Source organism: Pleurodeles waltl, chromosome 2_1 (assembly GCF_031143425.1).
Source record: "Pleurodeles waltl isolate 20211129_DDA chromosome 2_1, aPleWal1.hap1.20221129, whole genome shotgun sequence".
NCBI lineage: Eukaryota > Metazoa > Chordata > Amphibia > Caudata > Salamandridae > Pleurodeles > Pleurodeles waltl.
Window position 1 is genome coordinate 569,770,023 of NC_090438.1, and position 24,030 is coordinate 569,794,052.

The 24,030-nt window shown below is 44.1% G+C and overlaps 1 protein-coding gene across 3 annotated transcripts in view; it reads left to right on the plus strand.

Moving 5' to 3' along the window:
* GOLGA4 (golgin A4) overlaps positions 1-24,030 on the plus strand; it is a 758,002-nt gene that overhangs the window by 454,954 nt on the left and 279,018 nt on the right. For all 3 annotated transcript variants that reach the window (XM_069215119.1, XM_069215129.1, XM_069215138.1), the window contains one exon: positions 19,227-23,479. In XM_069215119.1, coding sequence (XP_069071220.1) covers positions 19,227-23,479 — 4,253 coding nt within the window. The remainder of the gene's footprint in view (positions 1-19,226; positions 23,480-24,030) is intronic.

Here is a 24,030-nt window from a genome sequence, read left to right on the forward strand (position 1 = left end):
GCTCTTTTGCAGGATGACTATGGGGAATACTGCTGCTGCCACCATGGGTATCTAAACCCAACTTCTGTCTTTCCTTCTCTAATTCTAAAGACTGTCTATCCAAATCCAGCTGTTGCTTCTTGAGCTTCAGTCTGGTTTGTTCCACTCTCAATCTATTGAGCTCCCTTTCTAACAATCTGTCATCAGGGTGGGTGGGAGGGACATTTCTAGATACAGAGGTATGATGGGAATGAACAGAAGGAGACCTGTCCCTTACAGAGGGCACCCTAACAGCTTGGCTACCAGTATAATGTGAGAGCACACCATCAGTATGGTGTGATTCAACCTCTGTACCAACTATGCTAGACTGTCTAGTAATGGGCAGGCTGAGAAGTTTCTTTCCTAAACCTTTTCCTGGGGGAGTCCCTGGATCAGATTGAGAACCATTAGCTACTTTTTCACCAGATTTGGCACTCATGGCCTTATCCTGTACTCTAAGCATATTAATTAACAGTTCTAAGGAAGGATTCTTCCCTACACTCAAACCTCTCTCTATGCAGAGACTCCTTGCTCCTTTCCAGCTAAGGTGATCATATGCAAGTTTGGACAGTTCAACATTTTTTCCTGTGCCAGACATTTTTTAGAGAGAGTTAAAGTGATAGAAAAAGAAAAAAAGTTTTCAGAACTTTTTGGAAAGACAGAAAAAACTTTTTTAAACTTTTAAGAACTTTTTGAAAGTTTTAGAAGTACTTTTCAGCACTTAGAAAAGAGTGAAAAGAGGAAATGCAAAACTTTTTGGCTATGTGTATATACACTGACCTTGTTTTGTATATTTTTCTCTTATGAAAAGTACAATGACAAGAGTGGTAAGTAGTCTCAAGCACTTATCCCACCGCTGCACAACCAATGTAGGAGGCTGGACTGGCTTGTAGTGAGTACCAAGGGGTACTTGCACCTTGCACCAGGCCCAGTTATCCCTTATTAGTGTATAGGGTGTCTAGCAGCTTAGGCTGATAGATAATGGTAGCTTAGCAGAGCAGCTTAGGCTGAACTAGGAGACGTGTGAAGCTACTACAGTACCACTTAGTGTCATATGCACAATATCATAAGAAAACACAATACACAGTTATACTAAAAATAAAGGTACTTTATTTTTATGACAATATGCCAAAGTATCTTAGAGTGTACCCTCAGTGAGAGGATAGGAAATATACACAAGATATATATACACAATAGCAAAAATATGCAGTATAGTCTTAGAAAACAGTGCAAACAATGTATAGTTACAATAGGATGCAATGGGGAAACATAGGGATAGGGGCAACACAAACCATATACTCCAAAAGTGGAATGTGAACCACGAATGGACCCCAAACCTATGTGACCTTGTAGAGGGTCGCTGGGACTATCAGAAAATAGTGAGAGTTAGCAAAATAACCCTCCCCAAGACCCTGAAAAGTGAGTGCAAAGTGCACTAAAGTTCCCCTAAGGACAAAATAGTCGTGTTAGAGGGAAAATGCAAGGAAAACACAAATCAGCAATGCAACAACGATGGATTCCTGACTGAGGGTACCTGTGGAACAAGGGGACCAAGTCCAAAAGTCACAAGCAACTCGGAGATGGGCAGATGCCCAAGAAATGCCAGCGGTTGGTGCAAAGAAGCTCTTACTAGGCTGAAGAACTGTGAATACTGCAGGAACGACAAGGGCTAGAGACTTCCCCTTTGGAGGATGGGTCCCGCACGCCTTGGAGAGTCGTGCAAAAGTGTTTTCCCGCCGGATGGACGCCAACAAGCCTTGCTACACGCAAATCGTGCGTTTGGCGTTTTTGGACGCTGCTGGGGCCCAGGAGGGACCAGGAGGTGGCAAATTGGACCTGCAGAGAGAGGGGACGTCGAGCAAGACAAAGAGCCCTCACTGAAGCAGGTAGCACCCGGAGAAGTGCCAGAAACAGGCACTACGAGGATGCGTGAAACGGTGCTCGCCGAAGTTGCACAAAGGAGTCCCACGTCGCCGGAGACCAACTTAGAAAGTCGTGCAATGCAGGTTAGAGTGCCGTGGACCCAGGCTTGGCTGTGCACACAGGATTTCCGCCGGAAGTGCACAGGGGCCGGAGAAGCTTGCAAAGTCGCGGTTCCCAGCAATGCAGCCCAGCGAGGTGAGGCAAGGACTTACCTCCACCAAACTTGGGCTGAAGAGTCACTGGACTGTGGGGGTCACTTGGACGGTGTCGCTGGATTCGAGGGACCTCGCTCGTCGTGCTGAGAGGAGACCCAAGGGACCGGAGATGCAGCTTTTTGGTGCCTGCGGTTGCAGGGGGAAGATTCCGTCGACCCACGGGAGATTTCTTCGGAGCTTCTGGTGCAGAGAGGAGGCAGGCTACCCCCACAGCATGCACAAGCAGGAAAACAGTCGAGAAGGCGGCAGGATCAGCGTTACAGAGTTGCAGTAGTCGTCTTTGCTACTATGTTGCAGGTTTGCAGGCTTCCAGCGCGGTCAGCGGTCGTTTCCTTATCAGAAGGTGAAGAGAGAGATGCAGAGGAACTCGGCTGAGCTCATGCATTCGTTATCTAAAGTTTCCCCAGAGACAGAGACCCTAAATAGCCAGAAAAGAGGGTTTGGCTACCTAGGAGAGAGGAAAGGCTACTAACACCTGAAGGAGCCTATCACAAGGAGTCTCTGACGTCACCTGGTGGCACTGGCCACTCAGAGCAGTCCAGTGTGCCAGCAGCACCTCTGTTTCCAAGATGGCAGAGGTCTGGAGCACACTGGAGGAGCTCTGGACACCTCCCAGGGGAGGTGCAGGTCAGGGGAGTGGTCACTCCCCTTTCCTTTGTCCAGTTTCGCGCCAGAGCAGGGGCTAAGGGGTCCCTGAACCGGTGTAGACTGGCTTATGCAGAACTGGGCACATCTGTGCCCAACAAAGCATTTCCAGAGGCTGGGGGAGGCTACTCCTCCCCTGCCTTCACACCATTTTCCAAAGGGAGAGGGTGTCACACCCTCTCTCAGAGGAAGTTCTTTGTTCTGCCATCCTGGGCCAGGCCTGGCTGGACCCCAGGAGGGCAGCTGCCTGTCTGAGAGGTTGGCAGCAGCAGCAGCTGCAGTGAAACCCCAGGAAGGGCAGTCTGGCAGTACCAGGGTCTGTGCTACAGACCACTGGGATCATGGAATTGTACCAACAATGCCAGGATGGCATAGAGGGGGCAATTCCATGATCATAGACATGTTACATGGCCATATTCGGAGTTACCATGGTGAAGCTACATATAGGTAGTGACCTATATGTAGTGCACGCGTGTAATGGTGTCCCCGCACTCACAAAGTTCAGTGAATTGGCTCTGAACAATGTGGGGGCACCTTGGCTAGTGCCAGGGTGCCCTCACACTAAGTAACTTTGCACCTAACCTTTACCAGGTAAAGGTTAGACATATAGGTGACTTATAAGTTACTTAAGTGCAGTGTAAAATGGCTGTGAAATAACGTGGACGTTATTTCACTCAGGCTGCAGTGGCAGGCCTGTGTAAGAATTGTCAGAGCTCCCTATGGGTGGCAAAAGAAATGCTGCAGCCCATAGGGATCTCCTGGAACCCCAATACCCTGGGTACCTCAGTACCATATACTAGGGAATTATAAGGGTGTTCCAGTAAGCCAATGTAAATTGGTAAAATTGGTCACTAGCCTGTTAGTGACAATTTGAAAGTAATGAGAGAGCATAACCACTGAGGTTCTGGTTAGCAGAGCCTCAGTGAGACAGTTAGGCACCACACAGGGAACATATACATGCACACCTATGAGCACTGGGGCCCTGTGTGACAGGGTCCCAGTGACACATACATATAGGCCACAAACCTATGAGCACTGGGGTCCTGACCAGCAGGATCCCAGTGACACATAACAACCATACTGAAAACATAGTGTTTTCACTATGAGCACTGAGGCCTGGCTATCAGGATCCCAGTGAGACAGTGAAAACAGTGACAAACACCCTGACATACACTCACAAACAGGCCAAAAGTGGGGGTAACAAGGCTAGAAAGAGGCTACCTTCTCACATACCTCTTCGGGAGGATCTTCTGTCGCAGCAGCAGGGGATAGTTATCCACCCAAACCTGTCAACTCTGGGTCTACATGCGTGGAGATTGAGCGGTGACAGTTGATGGTTTTTGACCTTCCTCCGAAGTCTGCAGAGTTATTTTGGCAGCCAGGCATCCCTTCACTAAAACTGTATATGCCTGCCGTTGGAAACGCCTTGTATATTACTGTACAGAAAGATCTATTGATCCTCTTTGTACATCTCTGATATCCTTCTCTTTATACTATCCCTTGCCCAGCAGGATTTTGCCTTGCGTACTCTCAAGGGCTATTCTTCTGCCTTAACAGCTTTCTTTGTGGCAGTAACATCTGCCAGGGATGAGATGCAGACTCTTTCGTTCAAGCCTCCCTATCTCACTATGTTCGCAGGCAAGGTGATTCTCAGAACTCGTGCCTCTGTCCTCCCCAAGGTGGTGACCCCATTCCATCTGGGTCAGAATATCACCCTGCCCACCTTCTTTACTCCACCGCATCCCTCTAAAGAAGAGCAGCGACTCCACCGGCTGGACCCAAAAAGAGCATTATCGTTCTACCTTGATCACACAAAAGAGTTCTGAGTGGATGATCAACTCTTTGTGGGGTATGTGGGAGCAAAGAAGGGTCGGGCAGAGCAGAAACAAACCAATTCGTGCTAGGTAGTTCTCTGCATCAAGATCCAGGAATCAGCCTTCTGAGGACTCATTCTACCGGGGGCAAAGCTGCTACCACTGCGCTAGCTCTGGATGTTCCAGTCCTGGATATTTGTCAGGCAGCAGTGTGGGCATCCTTGCACATGTTTGTAAAACATTACTGCCTGGACAGTCAGGTACGGAGAGACGGACACGTTGCCAGTTCGGTCCTACAGGACTTTTTAGTAGAGGTATCCGTGGCCCACCGCCACGGATGTTATGGCTTGGTTACCTATTCTAAGGTAAGGAATCTGCAGCTAGAAGTCTCTATCAGATGAACAAGTTACTTACCTTCGGCAACGCATTATCTGGTAGAGAATCTGTCCAGTTGCAGATTCCTTACACCCACCCATGCCTGCCCGCTCTGCAGATATGTCCAGTAGGGTTAGGGTTTATCCCTTTTAGGGCCCTAGTTTTGCACTGTTGGTTCTATCCAGGACTGCGCTCCTGGTGTGAAAGTTTGTGGGTAAAAGAACTGACTATGCGCACCAGGGTGGTGCCTTTCTAGGTGACCATGACGTCACGGATGGCTCAGATGATCCTGACAACGCCATGCAGAGCGGAATGATGCCTGCGGAGCCGAACGATGCCATCAGCGAGTCCTGGATTTTCGGGCTATGATACTGATGTTTCAGCCTCTGTCCTGGATTTCATTGAGACTTACTCTGAGGCTGCTGTGCCTCATGGCCTGCTACTTGTGACGCTTACTGGTTGGCATACGCAGGCACTGCAGTTGGGACCTGAAGTTCCACTGAGCACCGCATCATTAGGTCAGCGACAGACTCCTCTGCCTTCCTTGACCAGATCTGACAGTAGTGACAGACGTGCCACTCCTTGGCTGGGGGACCGTCTGGGAGAGGTGGAGATTATAGGACTCTGGTCTCCAGTGGAATCCAGACTCTACATCAACCTTTTGGAGCTCCATGCAATCCAGGTGGCATTGAAAGGCATTCTACCCTCCATCAATGGAAGGCTAGTGCAGCTGTTCACGAACAACAACACCGCCATGTGGACTGCAACAAACAGGGCAGGGTGGGGATGTAGAACCTCTGACAAGGGACCCTGCAGGCATTTTTCTCGTGGTTCAACACCTGGTGGGTTCTGACTGCCAGAGTGGACAAACTTGATGGAAGATGTGTTTCAGATCATGAGTGACGTCTGCAAACTGAGGTGGTGCGATGTCTCTTTTCAGCAGTGGGGAGGGCCTTGGTTAGATCTGACATTGCTCATCCACCGCCGAGGATGAGCAATGTCAGCAGTTCTGCACGTTGGAGATTTCAAAACGGCTGTCGCTCAGAGATGCTTTTTGTCTTGAGTGGAGCTCTGATCTGCTCAGAGTTTTCAACATCAGGAACGACTGGGCCCAAGTCATCCTTGTGACTCCAGACTGGACTCTGAGAGTCTGGTATCCCGCGCTGTTGAGCATGTCCATCAGTCTTCTGATCAGGCAACCCCTTTCAGAGGATCTCCTGTTGTAGCAGCAGGGGAGGGTTCTCCACCCATACCTGTAAGAGCTCTCCCTTTATTCATGGAAATTGAGAGGCGACAATTAACAGCCTTTGACCTTCAGATTGAAGTCTGTAATGTTATTTTGGCAGCTTGACATCCCTCCACCAAGACGGAATATGCTGGCTGTTGGAGCAAGTTTGTGGCAGGGTGTATAGACAAACAGGTTGACCCTCTATGTACACCCTTTCCCAAGTTCTTTTGTTTATTCTTGCCCTGGCCCAGAAGGGCTCTGGATTGGGCACATTGAAAGTTATTTGCTGCTGTCAGCTTTTCTGTTGCCAAATCAACCCTCCCTTCTCAAGTCTTGTGTTGTAAATGGCTTTCTTAAAGGTATTCTGCATGTTTTCTCCAGTTCCTTTCATTATGCCTCAGTGGGGACCTCAGTTTGGTTCTTACCTTTCTAATTTGCGCTCCCTTCAAGTCGCTTCATAACTGCCCTCAGGCTCTTCACCATCAAGGTGGCCTTTCTGGTGAAAGTTACATCTGCCTGGAGGGTTAGTTTCCTGCAGGTGCTGTCATTTCAGCCCCTGTACATTTCTTTATGACCAGGCAAGTTGGTCCTTTGGACTACATTTTACGCTCCACCTCATTCCTCTTTGAAAGAGGAGATACTCTACCAGATGGACCCGAAAAGAGTGTTGTTGTTCTACCTTGACTGCACAAAACAGTTCCTGGTGGATAGTCAAATCTTTGAGGGGTATGTCTGAGTCAAGACAAGGAAGGACGTGCAGAAACAAACCATCTGGATTGTGCTCTGTATTACGATCTGCTATGCATTGGCCAAGAAACAATCCCTGGAGGGCTTCCGTGCTCATCCACCATAAACTAAGACTGCGATGACTGCATTGGCATGCAGAGTTCTAGTTCTGAACATTTGTCCGACTGCAACGTGTGCTTTGTTGTACAAGTTCACCAAGCACTACTGCTTGGAAAGCCGGGTCTGTCGAGATAAGCATTTTGCCTGTTCGGTCCTGCAGGACTTTCTAGTCTAAATTAGGTTTGCAGACCCGCCTCTGGGGATGTATTGCTTGGGTATCTATTCTAAGATAAGAAATCTACGGTTAGAAGTCTCTATCAGATGAACAAGTTACTTACCTTTGGTAATGCTTTATCTGGGAGATACTTTATCTAGTGTAAGTTTCCTTACTGACCCACCCAGCTTTGCAAATGGATTTATAGGGACAGGGCTTCCCTTTTCAGGGCCCTAGTTTCACACACCAATGGTCAGTATTGTTTGTGCCTCTGCCCTCCATGGAAAGTCGCGAAAAGAAACTGGTCAGTGTGTTCGGGTGCCGCCTATATAGGTATTGTGCATGTTACCTCCGCCGCAGACGAAGCCAGCGATGCCACATGAAGCGAAACAACGCCACCTACCGGGCATGCAGGGGGGTACTGTTCACAATTTCCAGGTCCATTTTGATGTCTGGAGTGAATACTAATCACAAAAAAATTACCATCCCAGTCTGATGCCCCGGGGATAATGCTAATGTAAGGAATCTTTAGCTAGATAGCCTCTACCAAGCAGAGCGTTACAGAAGGTAAATAATATATTCATCAAGTCCTTCTGAGTTACAGGGAAGACAGAACTTAATTAGCTAATGGGCAGATCGTGTGAAGCTTGTTGACCTATCCATGACGGATAAAGTGCCATATTAAAGTCTCCTCCCCAAAATATGGTGAAGAGGTTAACCTTCATGCGAAGATTGTAAAAAAATAAAATAAAATGGATCATCAATATTTGAGCAATACCTATTGATAGGTGTGACATGCAGTCCACAGAACACTGCTTGAAGCATCAAATATTTAACTTGTGTTTATACTCATCTTGAAATGTTTGGAGGTCAATTCCTTCTGTATCATAACCGCTACTCCACTCTATTATTCAACCACATGCAACAGTTTTTTAATGTTCTCCTGGGCATGTATCAACTATACACTCATCTTCTCAAGTATAAATCTTATAACCTAGCAGACGGATAGTCTGATACAATTTCCATTACCTTTCTTGTGCTCATAAATTATTTTGCTACTCTATCATGATGTCTACCCCTAACTAACCCTTCGTTCTATAGAACATTTAGAACATTCAACCCTATTATGATCAAACTAAGGGAAGCCATGTTGCAGTAGCCACTAAGAGCAGCAAGTGCCCAACCATCTGTGTCCACCCTCCACTCCTGGTGTCACCCAGGAGCCGTCACCTGAATGCCCTCTACAGCTACTTTGCACATAGATGTAAGTTGTTTTGGGATCTCTGTTTGTCTATCCATTTCCAGATCAGATGTCTTTGTTGGGCTTCTAGCTCTCTAACCAACAAAGTACCCATTGACATTCTTCATCTGTCTGCATGTAGGACACTGAGGTGAACCAATAGCCTTTAGGTACATAATTGAGCCATAAACATTCCATTTGGTCCTTTGGGCTCTATCCTGCCTCTAGCTACCCTCTGTCAGGTTAAAGAGAAGCAAATTCCCACTCCAAACTGGAGCTTTTGTCTCTAATCAGTCTCCAATATATCTATTTCAGTATATAACTCACAACCACGGGATTCTATATTAGCTGACCAGGCGATTCCAATATACCACAATCTCTTACTGGGCTGCTGCCATGCAGTTGGACTCTCTTTGGTATCCAACAGGCAGCTCATACAGCCCGATTTTAAATCCACTATGGGTTATGATATAAAGTCATGAGCAGTTAGGTGTAGACTCGGATCAGATCAATTCTCAAAAATGTATGCTTCCTTAACACTAACTGTTGCTGAGGCCCTGTCTTTTTTTTCTCTTTTCACTCATTTGTGACACCAAGAAGTTAGCATATTGACCAGTACAGTTTATGTGCACAAACGTAAGCATTTGAAAAACTTAGTCTAAAGCATGATGCTGTACAGACCATGTGTACTCATATTCAACTTCCTTTATCAGAGATGTTGCTCCCCCTCATTACACCACGTGTGGCGAAGTTCCTGTATCAGTGTGCATTTTGAGTAAAGTCATTGCAGACTGAGGGGTCACTAAAGATGTGTGCCTTCACACTCCACGTTATTTTGTTATGGCTGGGTACAGTATGGAATGCTCCAGCTCAGACTGCTGTGGTATCCTCTCTACTGTTTTAAATGTCCTGCTGACTTCCTGAATTGCCATTGTAAAATGTAGGAAAAGGTTAGGGACATCCCTTCATGTGATATAGCTGCATTCTCTGTTGCCAGTAGCAGTATCTCATCACGATCCCTGTAGTTCAGGAGGTTCACTAGTCAGTTAGTATTGTCAAGCACTGCTTGCTGTCTCTGGGACCCATGTCAGTTCCATAGAATCCAATCATACCCCTTATGGTGTTGTGTTCTTTCTCATAAATGCTTTCCCATTGTATAGCTCCAGTCTATTCACAACTGCCCATATGCTTTCCAATAAGCATTTCTTTATTTCACATGTTTTACTCCATATATATATATATATATATATATATTTATATATATATATATTTTTTTTTTTAAATTTCTTCAGTTAGCAAAAGTAGGTTATATCACAAATATACTTCTACTTCTGTTTTAAATTTGTTTTCCTTCTCCTGCTGTTTTATAATGTTATGTGTTAATACCTATTTCCCATGCCTTGCAACTGTTTGATTTCCAGAACCTCCTTTAGTTTTTCCTCCATGTTGTTTGGATTTTGAGGTTATGAAAGTAGCTTTGTACCAGTCTGCCTTGGATGCTTTCTTTTAAATGTATATATTTCATATTAATGTTGTTAATTCATTTTCACTCTTCAGTGTCCCCCAAAGATTTATTAAGAGTTTTTTTAAAATTTGTTTTGTTCCCTTACAATACAATATAATCATTCTGATTCTGATTTTAAAATTTTCTGTGTGTTGCACATTTCTTTTTCTCAGTTGTCAATAATTCTCTATTTTTACACATTTTACTTTCCAATACTTTTTTTTATCACTCTGTGTATGTGTTCTACAAATCGTAATAAGGCTCATTTCTGTGCTTTTTCAAAATCTGTGCTTGCTGAGCGTTTCTGTTTTATTCGTAAAATTCCCCATATGGGATTCCCTATTTTAGGCTTTGTTGGTGGAAGCCCTCACATGCAAAATGGTGTGTGTGTTTGTAGTCAGTTTTCTGTGTACTGGAGTATAAATCTGGTCCTCCTCAAATATATATATTTGTATGTGATTCTCTTGAACTGTAGGTGAATCGCAAATGAAATTCATTTTTATTCAGTTTCTTAAAGTGTTTTTAAATTTTTTTTCTTCATTATTTTATCCTGTATAATTAATAAATAGATCATCTTTAATGTGTAGACACAGAAATATCTTTTTTACAATTTTGTCAATTCCTTCTCCCCATGCAATCACCTCTTCCACCCATCAGCAGATTTGCATAATAGCTTGAGGAGAAGGCGGTTCCCATGGCTTTATGTAGGTTTCTATTGGAGCAAACCTTGCTGAACTGCAGTGGAGTGCAGCACTGAACAGGAAAGTTTTGTAATGTCAATGAGTGATAGGCGAGACAGTGGTGCACTGTATCCATATTTTTACTGAATATCTCTCAATTGAACAGGAAAACATTCTTGTGTCAACACATCTCTGTCATTTCTTCCAACAGTTTGCTGTGCTGCCAATATAGTAACTCTGTGTGTGTTGGTGGCAGGAGACCTGTGCATGTATACAATGAGTTTACATGGTGCATTAAGCAAACCTTCAGGGTCCCGTAAATAGGATTTGAGATATTTTACCAATGGGGCTAAAACAAGTCTACATGTGTTCAGGTTTTTTCAAATAATGATCCCTTTGTTGGTCTCCCTGATGGCTGTTAAGTTTTTATGGATTTTGGGTATGAAGTAAATGGTTGGAGTAACTGGCTCGTTAATGTTCAAAAACTTGCATTTGTTATCATCTAGTAATCCCTTTTCTCTCCTTCCATGTATTTATTTTTCATACTGCTGTTTCTGTTCCTGTGTTGGATTACTCTTCATTTGTTCACCTCAGTCTGTCATGTAGTAGTCTCTTTGCTTCTTCATTGTAACAGGTTTTATCTATTGACAATGTTCCCACCCTTGTTTGCCAGTTTTATTATTTTGATAATTACTCTTGTAACAGCATCTATGCTGTTCTTTCCTCTTTTGGTATATTTTCATTAATTCCATTTTATGAGCTCGTCAACATTTCCAATTCTCCTTCAACCATTTAATGATAAATATCCCTTTTTTTCAGAAAGCCTAGTATATCACCTCTTAGGTTAACATTTTCAGAATGGACATAGTTATTCCCTGCATTCTTGAATCAAGTGCCAGTAGAGGCAACTACATTTCCAGACATGTTCTCGTCTCAGTTATAGTGTTGGAGGGCTCTAGCGAGCCATGTATATTTAAAAAACAGCTTATAGCATTTTTGCATAGAAAGAACAAATACAATAAATGGAAACTCACTTCTAACCATTTGTGAATACTCTCTGTTCATTCCATTCCATACTTTGTAGCTCCTCTGCCATAGAGACAAAAAAACAGCCATATGCAAATCATTTATGAGGAAGACCTACTGTGACACTCCAGCCCAAACTGATTAGCATGTCTGATCTGAATAGGACATAATTAACACCATCCATGGTTTGACCCTGTTAGCCCTCGTTGGTGAAGCTCCGAACCAATATCTAGGCATTCTCCCAACACTCATATTTGAGCTCAGCATCATTATCTGGGTATACACCACTCCTTTTAGTTTATCTCTCATGAAAGACAGAAGTCAAAAATATGCACATTAGTCTGGCATAACCTAAAACAAATGGTGCAGTCCAACCAGCTATCTTGTGTCATTTTCTGTAGAGATCCCAGTAGAGGGTGTCTCTGAAACATATTCTCTTCCCTCTTAGAAATAGTGGCAGTTCTGGCTTTGATAAACTCCTGTTAGACACTCTGAAATACTGTGGATACCGTGGATGGACCAAATGAGCGAACATATCAGGTTTTTCTCTTTCAAAGGATGATGTACATTCTTCATCTTCAGCAGACTAGCACAATCTAGACACATTTTTTTAATTACTTGATAGGTAGATTTATAGTGGTAAGGTTCGTTCTGAGCCATTCACTCCAGCTACCATATCAAAGAAATTCAAGAAATCTTCAAGTTCCCTTCCACTGTCGACATCCAAGATTTCCACACCATCGACGGCACCGTCGATGACCGCATCGTCAACGGCAGGCTTTACTTCATCGACGACTACAGCGAAGGCCACATTTACAGCTCCGTCGTCGCCAATGATTATGACTTCTTCCCCGTTGTCAACATCTACCATAACATCGGTGAGTTTAAAATACGGTCCCTCATCTGCTCAGATGATAAAAATTTCTAAGAGACCGTCGACAGGGAAGAAGATGAGGTCTCTATCGTCGACGCACATAACGTCTACGTCAACAAGTAAGATGCAAAGCTCTTCGACGATGATTTCACTGACGGCCGCAGTGACAACGGCGCGAACACCTATGTCGTCGATGGCTCCGTGGACGACAGCTCCGTCCACAACACCATTGACGACAACTTCGTCGATGCCCGCACCGTTGACGACAACACCATCGACGACCGCACCATCGACGGCTCAATTTTCTGAGTCTTCAACCAAACAATCTGGAGGATCTCCTTTCTTGCCTCAAAGGATTCTGCCAATAAGGACTAAATCTACTCACCTGTTGCCTTCTCACACATCACCTAGTAAGGTGTCGCCGGCACCCCCACAACATTTGTTTGCTGATGATGAGGAAGGGGACGCTGTATATTCAAATGACGGCCTTTTCCCGGTGACGCGTAGTCCTTCAGAGCTGCACATAAAATGTCAGGAGGAAGATGTTGAAGAGGAGAATGATCAACTCTATTTACAACAAGAGGTGCAGAGTCACACAGAACCTCAGGAGTTGCAACAGGAACAACCTGTCCAGATGCCTGTCTTCTTGATTGCCAACCTTCAGCAGATGATGCAAGATTATTACATTAGATTTCCTCCACCTGGCTCCACTACTCCGGTCCAACCTCCACCCTCACCGCTGACCACTCCCATTCAGCCATCGGATTTCAGGGGATCTATTCCAGTCCCATCATCTGGCCAGGATATTGATCCACCTTCGTCTATGATTTCAAGGAAGATACTAGAAAGTCGATGAGAGCAATACCTATTGTCGACTTTATTTGGGGAGAAGGGCTTAAGGTCATGCAGACCCCGTCTTCAATACCAGCGGTGCTACCAAGGCTCGAAAAGAAGTACAAGGCACCAGATAATTCACCAGCTTGCTTGGTTAGTCACCCTAAGCCGGACTCCGTGATATCCCAGGCAGCTCAGCGAAGGTCCAGGAATCTGTCTTCTCCTTTAACTGTGCCCCGGATAGGGAAGGGCGACCGTTAGATTCAATTGGCAAGAAATTCTCGACTATGGCGGCCACCACGGTCAGAGCAGCAAATTCTCTGGCAATCCTGGGAAGATACGACCGTCAAATGTGGTCAGACATATCACAGTTTATAGACCTGCTGCCTCAGGATAGTAGAGCGGAGGCGCGTAAGATATTACATGAGGGTGAGAAGATCTCGGCTGAGATGATAGATTGGGCCTGTCTTGTCTACAGGGTTCCGCCAGTTAGCCGGGGCGGCTGTACTCAGACGTCAAGGGTGGCTGAAGGCCACATCGTTTCGCCCAGAGGTGCAGTTAAAGATCTTAGACATGCCCTATGATGGTGAACTGTTATTCGGTAAGCATATTGATGATGCTTTTCAATCCATTAAAACAGACACCGAAACAGCAAGATCCCTGGGTACTTTACAGTTCAGAAGACATCCCTTTCGAGGAGCGAGAGGAAGAGGCCTCTATTCTTACAGAGGCGGCTCACACCAGTACCGCCAGCATTCATCCTACCAAAGCCAATTTCACTCCACCATTGGTCAACAGCAGCCGCATACTTATCGGCAACCACCATCTACACACTTCCGGCAAACCTCAAGAGGAAAATCTGCTTACAAGGCCAAAGAAACAGCAAGAAAACACTGACCTTCATCAGTTGCCTGCACCCAACCCCTTTTCCAACACTCTCATAGGGGGCAGAATTTCCGATTTCCTTCACCATTGGTCCCAGATTACATCAGACAGATGGGTCCTCGATATTGTCAGCAAGGGACACACACTAGAATTCAATCAGCGTCCCCCTCACGTACCACCAAGGAGACCCCCACCTACCCATCTAAAGGAACGCCTAGTGCAGATTGCCATCTTGATGGACAAGGGAGCAATAGAGATCGTACCAAGGAATCAGAGGGGAGCAGGATCTACTCTCGCTTCTTCCTTATACGGAAAAAGACAGGAGACTGGAGACCTATTTTAGACCTTCGTTCTCTGAACAAATTCCTCAAGAAGCAATCATTTCGCATGATCTTCCTTCAAGATGTCCTACGCTTACTGAACCAAGGAGATTTCATGGCGTCCTTGGACCTCCAGGACACGTATTTCCACGTCCCCATTCATCCCAGTCACAGGAAATTCTTACGGTTCAAGGTTGCAGGCTCCCATTATCAGTTCAGAGTGTTACCTTTTGGCCTTAGATCGGCCCCAAGAGTTTTCACCAAAGTCTTGGCACCAGTTGCAGCCTACCTCAGGCAGCAAGGGATTCAGGTGATCCCGCACTTAGACGACTGGCTAATAAAAGAAAAAAAAAGAGAGAGAAAAAAAGACCATTTCTTTTTTACTGCTTTCTATGTACTGTGGGGACTCCCATTTCGATGATGGGGAATAATTCAAGCATGTGAATCTATGAACGATACCAATACTGGAGAACCACAGTTACAGGTAAGTAACTTATTTTCTTTCCTCATGGGAAATAAAATGTGCAATTGCTCCAATGCAAAGCCCCTCCTGCATAGTCAGTTATTTCCTGTATACAATTAGACATGCAGAAATGGCTTCGCTTAAACTAAGATGGGATTTCACAAAGGCTTTTTTGAAAGCTTAACCCCTTTCAGCCTTCACAAAATACTATGAAAATCCATTTTTTGGTATCTGGGCCTTTGAGTTGTCATGGAAACAATGAGACAAATGTGTGATAATCATTGCTGATAGAGACTTCCAGTTGCAGGTTCTTTACCTTAGAATTTCCCACGGGCATCAAACTGAATCCAGAGATTTTTCTCCAGCAGTACCCCTGCATGCCATTAGGTGGCGTTGGTTGGGTCTCCGTTAGTCATTGGCATTGTTCATTCCGGATATGATATCACCGGACTTATATATGCACTATCCCAGCACTCTGATGTAATTTCTTTTCTTTCTGCGCCAGCCGCTGCAGATCTGAAAAAGAGCTACCCCTCAGTCATTTTTGACTGGTCTTTTTCGACTTCCTGTTGAAGATTATTTATTGTCTGCATTCCTCGTGCGTCAAGATGTCATCATGGTAAGACCGGATTCAAGCCCTCCGGTTCCTGTCATTGGTCAATGTCCATGACAGATCTGCACCTCGAGTGCTTGTGGTGCCTGGAGCGTGGCCACCATCCGAAGTCGTGCTCCGAGTGCCTGGCCATAAATCAAAAAGCTTTGAGGAAGTGCCGCTCTCGGTCGAAAGGAAGGTCCCAAGAACAGTTGCAAAGCCCCCTTTCATTGTCATCCCACTCCAAGTCCTTGGGATGGTCGGGTAAGGCACAAAAATTCGAGGACGAACAAATGTTGTTTGACTTCAGCCCATCTGTCAGTCGACGAGACAAGGGAAAAGAAGCGTCTTTGTTCCAGCCCTCTGTCCTCTAAGCCTGCTTTTGGGTCAACTCTGTGTCTCACTTCGTTTCCCGGAGCCGGAGCGACCCCTATTCAACTTCAAGAGATTTATGAGGTCATGCAACTCATATTTGGGCAGTCCAACTCTGCTGGAACACCCTCGGGCCCGTGGGGTCAGCAGAAGCCCCCTTGGGCTCCATGCGGGCAGCTTTGGCCTCAGCTGTGTCAGGCACCCTTTGATCCGTTCCTGGATATGAACTGGCATCGGTTTTACCAGGTCAACCTTCCCAGACACCAATGCTCCCGGAGCCACCTTTTCCCTGAGGGCATTGACTCCATCCTCATTGCAGATTCTGACACAAAACTGGCATTGCGCAATATTGATTCAGACTTCGATGGGGACCTTGCTCCCTAGGTCAGATTCTGACCCATATTCTCTTAGGTTGGGGTTCACCCTTTAGAGTACCAGCAGAAGATCCCATGGACTGGTGGTTGTAACTGAGTGAGGCCAGTGGACTAGGCACTTCCCCTGACAGTGTCATGCTTTCTCCCCCTCTGTCGCTACAGAGGAGGAAGTGACCTACTCAATGGTGGTGCAAAGAATGGATGAGATCCTGGGCCTCAAATAGCCTTCTGTGGCAGTCAGGACTCGCCTCCTAACAAAGGTGCTTTAACCTCAGTCTTCTTCTAAATCCCTTTTGCCCTTTAATGAAGCCCTTACTGATGTCCTGTGTACTTGACGCAACATCCAACCCCTGAGAGCTTGTTTATTCAAGCCTACATGTCCGCATTCCCTTCCACACTCCCGGGTAGGGAAACCAAGAGGCTGGACCAACTTGGGAAGAATATTTTTTTCTTCCTCCAGCCTGGCATTGCGATCCGTGAACATCCTATGCCTTTCGGTCTGTTACACAACTGTTATGGGACACGGTTGGGCAGGTGCTGATAAATTAATGGTATTTCGTCCAGCTATTAAGACTATAGCCAAGCCAGATAATGAACCAGGCTTGTATGAAAAAGAGAGTGCACTGCTCAAAGGTGGAGAGGGCTGGTGCAGAGTTATGCACAATAGGCTTGTAGAGGACCTGAAAGCTTACAAAATATGATTGTAGGTCGTCAGGCACAGATTGGTGTTTTGCAGAAAATGACAGTTTTCAGGTACTGTGGATTTTTTAACATTGACGTTGTTTCCACTGGTGCATTAGGTGCAGTGTCACTGAGCTAGAGGGGGCCACTGAACCCTGATTGTTGCCGTATTTTTAAATCAAACAGCAACCAGGTGGCTCATTCCTTCTTTGCACTAGAGCCTTCGCCAACATGTTACACTATTGATTTCAAAGGCCTGGAGAGATGAGCGTCATGAGGCTTCCGATTAGTCGAATAGATCGTTGCAATATCTGACAGAAGTGAGGGTGTAGGCAAAAGGAAAGATACCCCAAATTAAGGGCCTGGGGAATTGGGATGGAAGCAGACCATGTTGTGTTAATTTTTTGTTTATTGGTATACCTTACAAAATGTTATTGTCTCTTCACTGGGATTGACCGGAAAGATGGGAAAAGGAAATATCGAGATATCCGTTAATGTACAGCAGGGTCACACGTCATTGCATAGAAGGGGAGCACATGGTTATAGGAGAGACACTCGCTCTGTCCAGCGCATGGCATGAACAGCTCTCAAGGTATTTTGGGACTTGTAATACTTTTCCTATAAATACAAGACTATAGAGTCATAATCAAAGGAAAAAATATCTGGTCCAGATAAGCCGCTGACTTTTAAGATCGTTGGTAGACAAACTGGCATTTCTACCTGTCTTTGCTGCTGTTCAATGATTTCTTCTAATGTACAGCTGAAGTACTTACTTGATTTAAAATGGCCCGATTTTGACAGGCACCCATGTGCGTGGTATCACTCAGAAGCACACATAGACAGCTTGCATAAACGTACATGTGCACTTCTACATAGCTTCCAGGGATTTTGGTCAGTAGCGTTTGGCATGCTGTCATGGAAAGGCGTAGCTTTATAACGGTGGAAGCAAAACTACTAGTTCCATAATGTGTTCATTTATCCTGGTCCTCTCAGATACATTTTTTACACAGCGCATGTGCAAAAGATATCCGACTCAGTAAATAATTGCAATAGTATCAGACAGAAGCTGATGTCCATCACTGGAAGTCACAAAGCCAGCAGCTTCACTTCTCACGCTACTCCCTCGCACCTTCATTCGCCTTTGGCATTTGAATGCCACTCTGAGATGAACATAAAGCCAAACCTAAAAAGAAATGGACTGGTTCATTGACTAGCAAATGCGCCTTTGTATAGTTTTATTTAACAGTCTTAATTTGACATGATTTGTTTTTTTTAAACAATGTGTTGTACTTTATACATGAATGTACAAGTGCAGTTGGGAGCAAATAATCATCTGAAGAGCCACGTCTTGAGGTTCTTCCTGAAGATGGTGAGCAATGGGCTTTGTCTGAGGTGCAGGGGGAGTTGGTTCCTGCTCTTTGCTGTGATGTAGGTGAAGGATCGTCCTCTGGCGGTGGTTTTACAAATGCGAGGGATGGTGGCCAGGTCCAGCTAGGCGGAGCCGAGGGATCTATTGGGTGTATGGAAGGAGATGCAGGGGTTCAGATAGGCTGGTCCTGCGCTGTGTATGGCCTTGTACGTGTGGGTGAGTAGCTTGAAGGTGATTAGTTTCTCGACCGGGAGCCAGTGGAGGGTCCTCAGGAGTTAGGAGATATGTTCTCAGCATAGGAGGGCCAGGATGAGTTTGGCGTTGGCGTTCTGGATGAGTTGTAGTAAACCTTGTGAACTGTGCACCTGTCCTGCTTTATGCTTGCTGATTGTAGACCTTCAATGCTGTACTCCGATTTCATTAAGCGTTTGCAGTATGATAGAACAGTAGAAAAATGTTGATACTGTTATATATAATGCTAGAATAGTGACTTAGAAAAACAAAATATAATTGTAAGCAACCTGTGTGGTGCTTTAATTTTCACCAAAACAAATGTGAGAAAATTGAAAGGACTACACATCCACAGTATGATTCAATTCAGGAGTATTTGTTCAAATCAAAGTTTTGACTTTAAACAACATGTTCCATGAGACAGTTGTGGCTCAGAGTTGAGGGGTGCGTTTGACTGTAGTCCTTTCTTAAGTGTTTGCTATAAGACACGTTAGAGCAACTGAAATCAGTTAGGAATGAATGAAAGTGTAATATTTTAACTGGTCCATTTTACTTATCAACAGAGAATCCTTGAGTTGGAAAGTTCTCTGGCAAAGAGTTCAGAAGAGGCAAAGCAACAAGGAGATGATCTGGCTGCAAACATTGAATCCGAAAGAAATAAACATAATTCGGAGCTCACTCACATTGAGGACAAACATAGGAAAGAGCTGGAAAAGCTGCGTCAAGAGTTTGACCAGACCTGTTCTGAAAAGCTGCAGCTTCTGAAACAGGAGCATGAGTTCAAAATGGAAGAACTAAGAGATAAGCTCCAGAAAGAGCAGGATGACCTCTTGAAAGAGAAAGAAACGATATTCCATGCCCATATTGAGGAAATGAATGTAAGGACTTTAGAAAAGCTTGATGTGAAGCAAACTGAATTGGAAACACTTTCTGCAGAGCTGTCGGAAGCCCTTAAGGCACGCCAAGAGCTAGAGCAACAGCTTGCAGTTTTTCATGATGAAAGGAAGAACATGGTTGAAGAGTGGGAGAGAAACTTAGAGCAAGAGATAGCCCGACACAAAGAGCAAATTGAAGATTTTAAAAAGGAGAAAGAAATCTCTGCAGGAGCATTGGAGAGCGCCCTCAAAGCAGAAGTCCAGTCATTAGAACTTCAGCTGACAGAAAAGCAGAAACAATTGGAAGAGTTGCAGGCGCAGGAGCAGGTATTAAATGAGATAGCTAAAAAATCAGAAGCTGAAGTCATACTTTTAAGTGCTAAATTGGAGGATGCTTGCCAGTCACACCAAAATAACACAAATGCACAGGTTCAACTATATGAAGCACAGTTGGCGGAGCTGAAGCAAAAGATAACAAATGTAGAAACCGAGAGAGCTCAACTCATTGACAAGGAAGCAGCGACTGAATCACAGTTGAATGTCATCAGTGCTGAACTAAGTTCATTCAAAGCCCAGGTAACGGATCTGAAGCAACAGCTGGAAGAGCAGAGCGAGAACATAATGCAGAAACTTTCTTGTTCAACACAAGAGCATGAATCTGAGATGAAACACCTCACCGAGACAATAGAGCACGCAAAGAAAGATGTAGCAGAAAGGGAAAATGAAATTGCCCAAATAAAAATGCAACAGAATCAGCAGATGGAGGATTTCAAAGAGAAACTATTAGCTGCAGAAAAGAGAATCAGGACTTTACAAGATGACTATGAAAGCAAATTAAAGAATCAGGAAAGCAAGTTTGAAAACTTTAAGCAAAAAACCAAGGAGATTCAAGAAACTCTTAAGAGGAAACTGTCAGAACAAGAAAAGAAATTTAAAATGGAAATTGAAAATAAGCAGCTAGAGTTGAGCGAAAAAGAGAAGCATTTCAATGCAAAAATGTTGGAAATGGCGCAAGCCGGCTCCACAGGCATCAGCGACGCTGTGTCACAACTAGATCACAACCATAAGGAGCAACTCAAGAGTATGTCTGAAGCACACAGGCGAGAGATAGAGGAGATTGCAAAGGGCTGGGAGAAGAAACTTCAGCAGCACGTCGAGGAGCTGCAAGAAAAACATGAACATGAGCTCCAGGAAAAAGAGCAAGAAGTGACTGAGGTAAAGCAGAAGCTAGACATCTTTGGAAGTGAAAAGGACGAAGCAAGCAGAGAAATTGCACAGCTAAAGGAAGAACAGGGAAAGAAAGACCTCTCTTTTAACGAGTTACAGGAACAATTAAAACAGGTATGCACTCAGGTCGATACTCTGTTGCATGACGAAGCAAGGTTTAAATCAAAAGTTGAAACTTTAGAGGCTGATTTAAATCGGACCTTGAGTGAAAAGTCTGCTCTCCAAGACCAGCTTGGTGAGGTCATAGCTGCTGCCGCAAAAGACAGTAGCAGAGTGAATGAACTGGTTGAAATGCTCAAAGAAGCAAACGAAAAACTTGAGACACTTGAATCCTTGCACACTAGAGATTGTGAGGATTATGAAAAACGGTTGAAAGACAAATTTGTAGCTGCTCAGCAGAAAGAAACCGAGTTCAATGAACTATTATTGGACTGTTCTTCACATTTGAAGGCATATTGCACAGATATTGATGCATCATTAAAAACAAAAAACAATGAACTTAATGCAAAATGCAGTGATAAAATTAACCTTCTAATTGCAAGAATGACACAGTGTCAAAATCAGATCATTAAAATTAAAGAAGCAGTTGTGGTAAAAGCAGGAAAAATTGTTGACTTGGAAACCCAACTTGACCAAGTAACATCCCAGCATGCTTCGCTGGAAAGTTCCTTGCAGCACTCTATGCAACATTTGCAAGACAAAGAAAAGGAAATTTCACTATTGCGAGAGGAGCTTCACTGTCTGAAAACAGAAAAAGAGTCTTTACAAAAGGAAGGTGGGCAGCATCAGGAGGTTGTAGTTGAGAAGGAAGGTTTCATCACGCAGCTGAAAAAGGAACTTTCTGAAAAAATGAATGCAGTCACATCATTGCAAGGAGAACTCAGGGGAAGAGAGTCCAAAATTGAAGCTCTGAATGTGTTGGTCAGTGAATTGAAAACCAACCTCGAAAACAGCATAGGTGTTGCAGAAAAGGAAGCTGCCACTTCTGCCCTACGCAAACAGAGTGAAGAGGATTTGATGTCAAGGGTTGAGACCCTCAGCCACGAGAAAGCATCTGCTCTTGAACAGGTCGATCAGCACAAAAACAAGCTTGCAGAATGGAAAAAGAAGGCAGAAAATCGTTTTACTCAAAACCACAATACCATCAAAGAGCTGCAAGCAAAGCTTGACATGCACAATCAGCAAAGCAATCAGAAGGATGAGCAATTGCGCAAATTGAAGGAAGAACTGGACAAGCAAAGCAAAAGCTTAGATAGTTTGAAGGCTGAAGCACAGCAAATGCAGATTGTGAAAGAGAAAAAAGAATGTAGTGTCACAGCAGAGTTGGAAGCCAAAAAAGCCCGAATTGAAGAGTTAGAAGGTTTCATATCCAAAGTAACAAGAGAAAAGGAATGTTTGGTGGAGGAGATGAGGAAACAAAGTTATCAAAAGGAGGCCGAACACAAAGAGCTGGTTCAGCAGCTTCAGAACGCTCAGGTTACTGTTTTTGAAAAAGACAATAGATATATGGAGGCTGAGCAGAAAGTGCTAATTTTCGAAAAGGACATTGCAACATTGAAAACTGAGCTTGAAACCAGACAGAGGGATTTTGATTTGTTAAAAGCAGAAATCGTGAAAAGCAAAGAAGAAGAGGTGAAGGCCCTAGAAACTAAACTTGCCGAAAGTATTGTCCGACATACCGAACTGAAGAAGAAGGCAGAGCAAAAGATTGCGGCTGTCAAGAAGCAGCTTTTGTCCCAAGTTGAAGAAAAGGAACAGTGCAAAAAAGATTTAGACAATCAATTGCAAGATTTGAAACAGAAAATGCAGGAAAGGGAGAACAGGGTAAAGACTTTAGAAGTGAAAATAAAATCGATAGAGGATTCATCTGGGTTCGAGAAAGAAGAAATGCAGCGGGAAGTCCAGAATGTTAAAGCAGCAATAGAACAAGAGAAAGCCAGCACTCTGGAAAATGTGCGCCAGATGTATGAAGAAAAAATATCCAGTTTACAGAAAGATATTGTTGAAAAGGAACAGCAGCTTCAGAAACAGAGGGAAAAACTGGAAGAGAAACACGAATCGGAAACAAAAATGCAAAGCACATATGATGATCTCTTGCAAAAGCTGGAGCGCATAGAGAAGGAGCGACAGCGTCAACAGGCCACAGTTGGTAGACTCCAGAAGGAACTTGAAGCTTGTAGAAAGCAGCATGACTTGTTATTGAATCAACATAAAGAGAAAGAGGTAGAACTACTGAGCCTTAAGCAATCATTACAGCTTAAAGAGACAGAGATGCAAGAGATGGGCAGTAAGGTTGATGATTTAAAGAAAACACTTAATGCAGGGGAGCTCACTATGAAGGAGAAAGATGAGACTTTAGCTAAAGATCAAGAAATGCACAGACTTCAGATAGAAGAGTCGACCTTGAAACACAATGAGACACTAAAAGCTCTTCAAGAGCAACTGGAGAAAAAGGATGACCTTATTAAAACATTTGAGGAGAACGTAGCAGAGAAAGTAAAATCAGATTCTGAAATCCAAACATTACTTGGCGATATGCAATCACAGCTGAAAGAACTGAACGTGAAACTGAAAGAAGCTGAGAAAGAGAAGCAAAAACTTTGCAAAGATCTGGCCAGTGCGCAGAAGGATCTGCGAGTTTTGCGAAAGGAGCAGCAACAAGAATTAGAGATACTGAAGAAGGAATTAGCAGATGAAGCAGACCAGAAAATCAAGTAAGTACACATTATTTTAACATTAGCTTCTGTGTCATTGGTGTTAACAATACATTGCTCTTTAAACATACATTTCTAAAAGCTTCATCAAATGTATCACCTCCCACTTGTGCTCAGATACTCGTGACTGTAAAATAGATTGATGAATGGTTTATCTATTCTAATTTTGCTTCAGGCCTAGTCTGGTATTTTGCACGTCCACATCTTCTTCTTTGTCTGGCCTTATTCATAAATAATTCCAGGCAGCAACAAACATAGTCGTAGGTTCAAAATATCTTTTAAGCATTTCATTATCTTCACAACCAGTCATGGCAGATAATACAATAGACAGTAGAAACGTTTTTCAGACAGACTCATCAAATAATTGCAGGGTTTTCCGAAATGCCCTACTATTTATTGTGTTGTGAAATGGTTAGTAAGTACATACATCTTGCGAGAATAGTCCAGCATACATGTCACCATTCTCTTCCGATGCCCTTCAGACATGAAAAGATGTAACCCTTGTCACTTTCATTTGTGTAAAGTTTGCACGTTTGGGCTAGAGGTTGCGA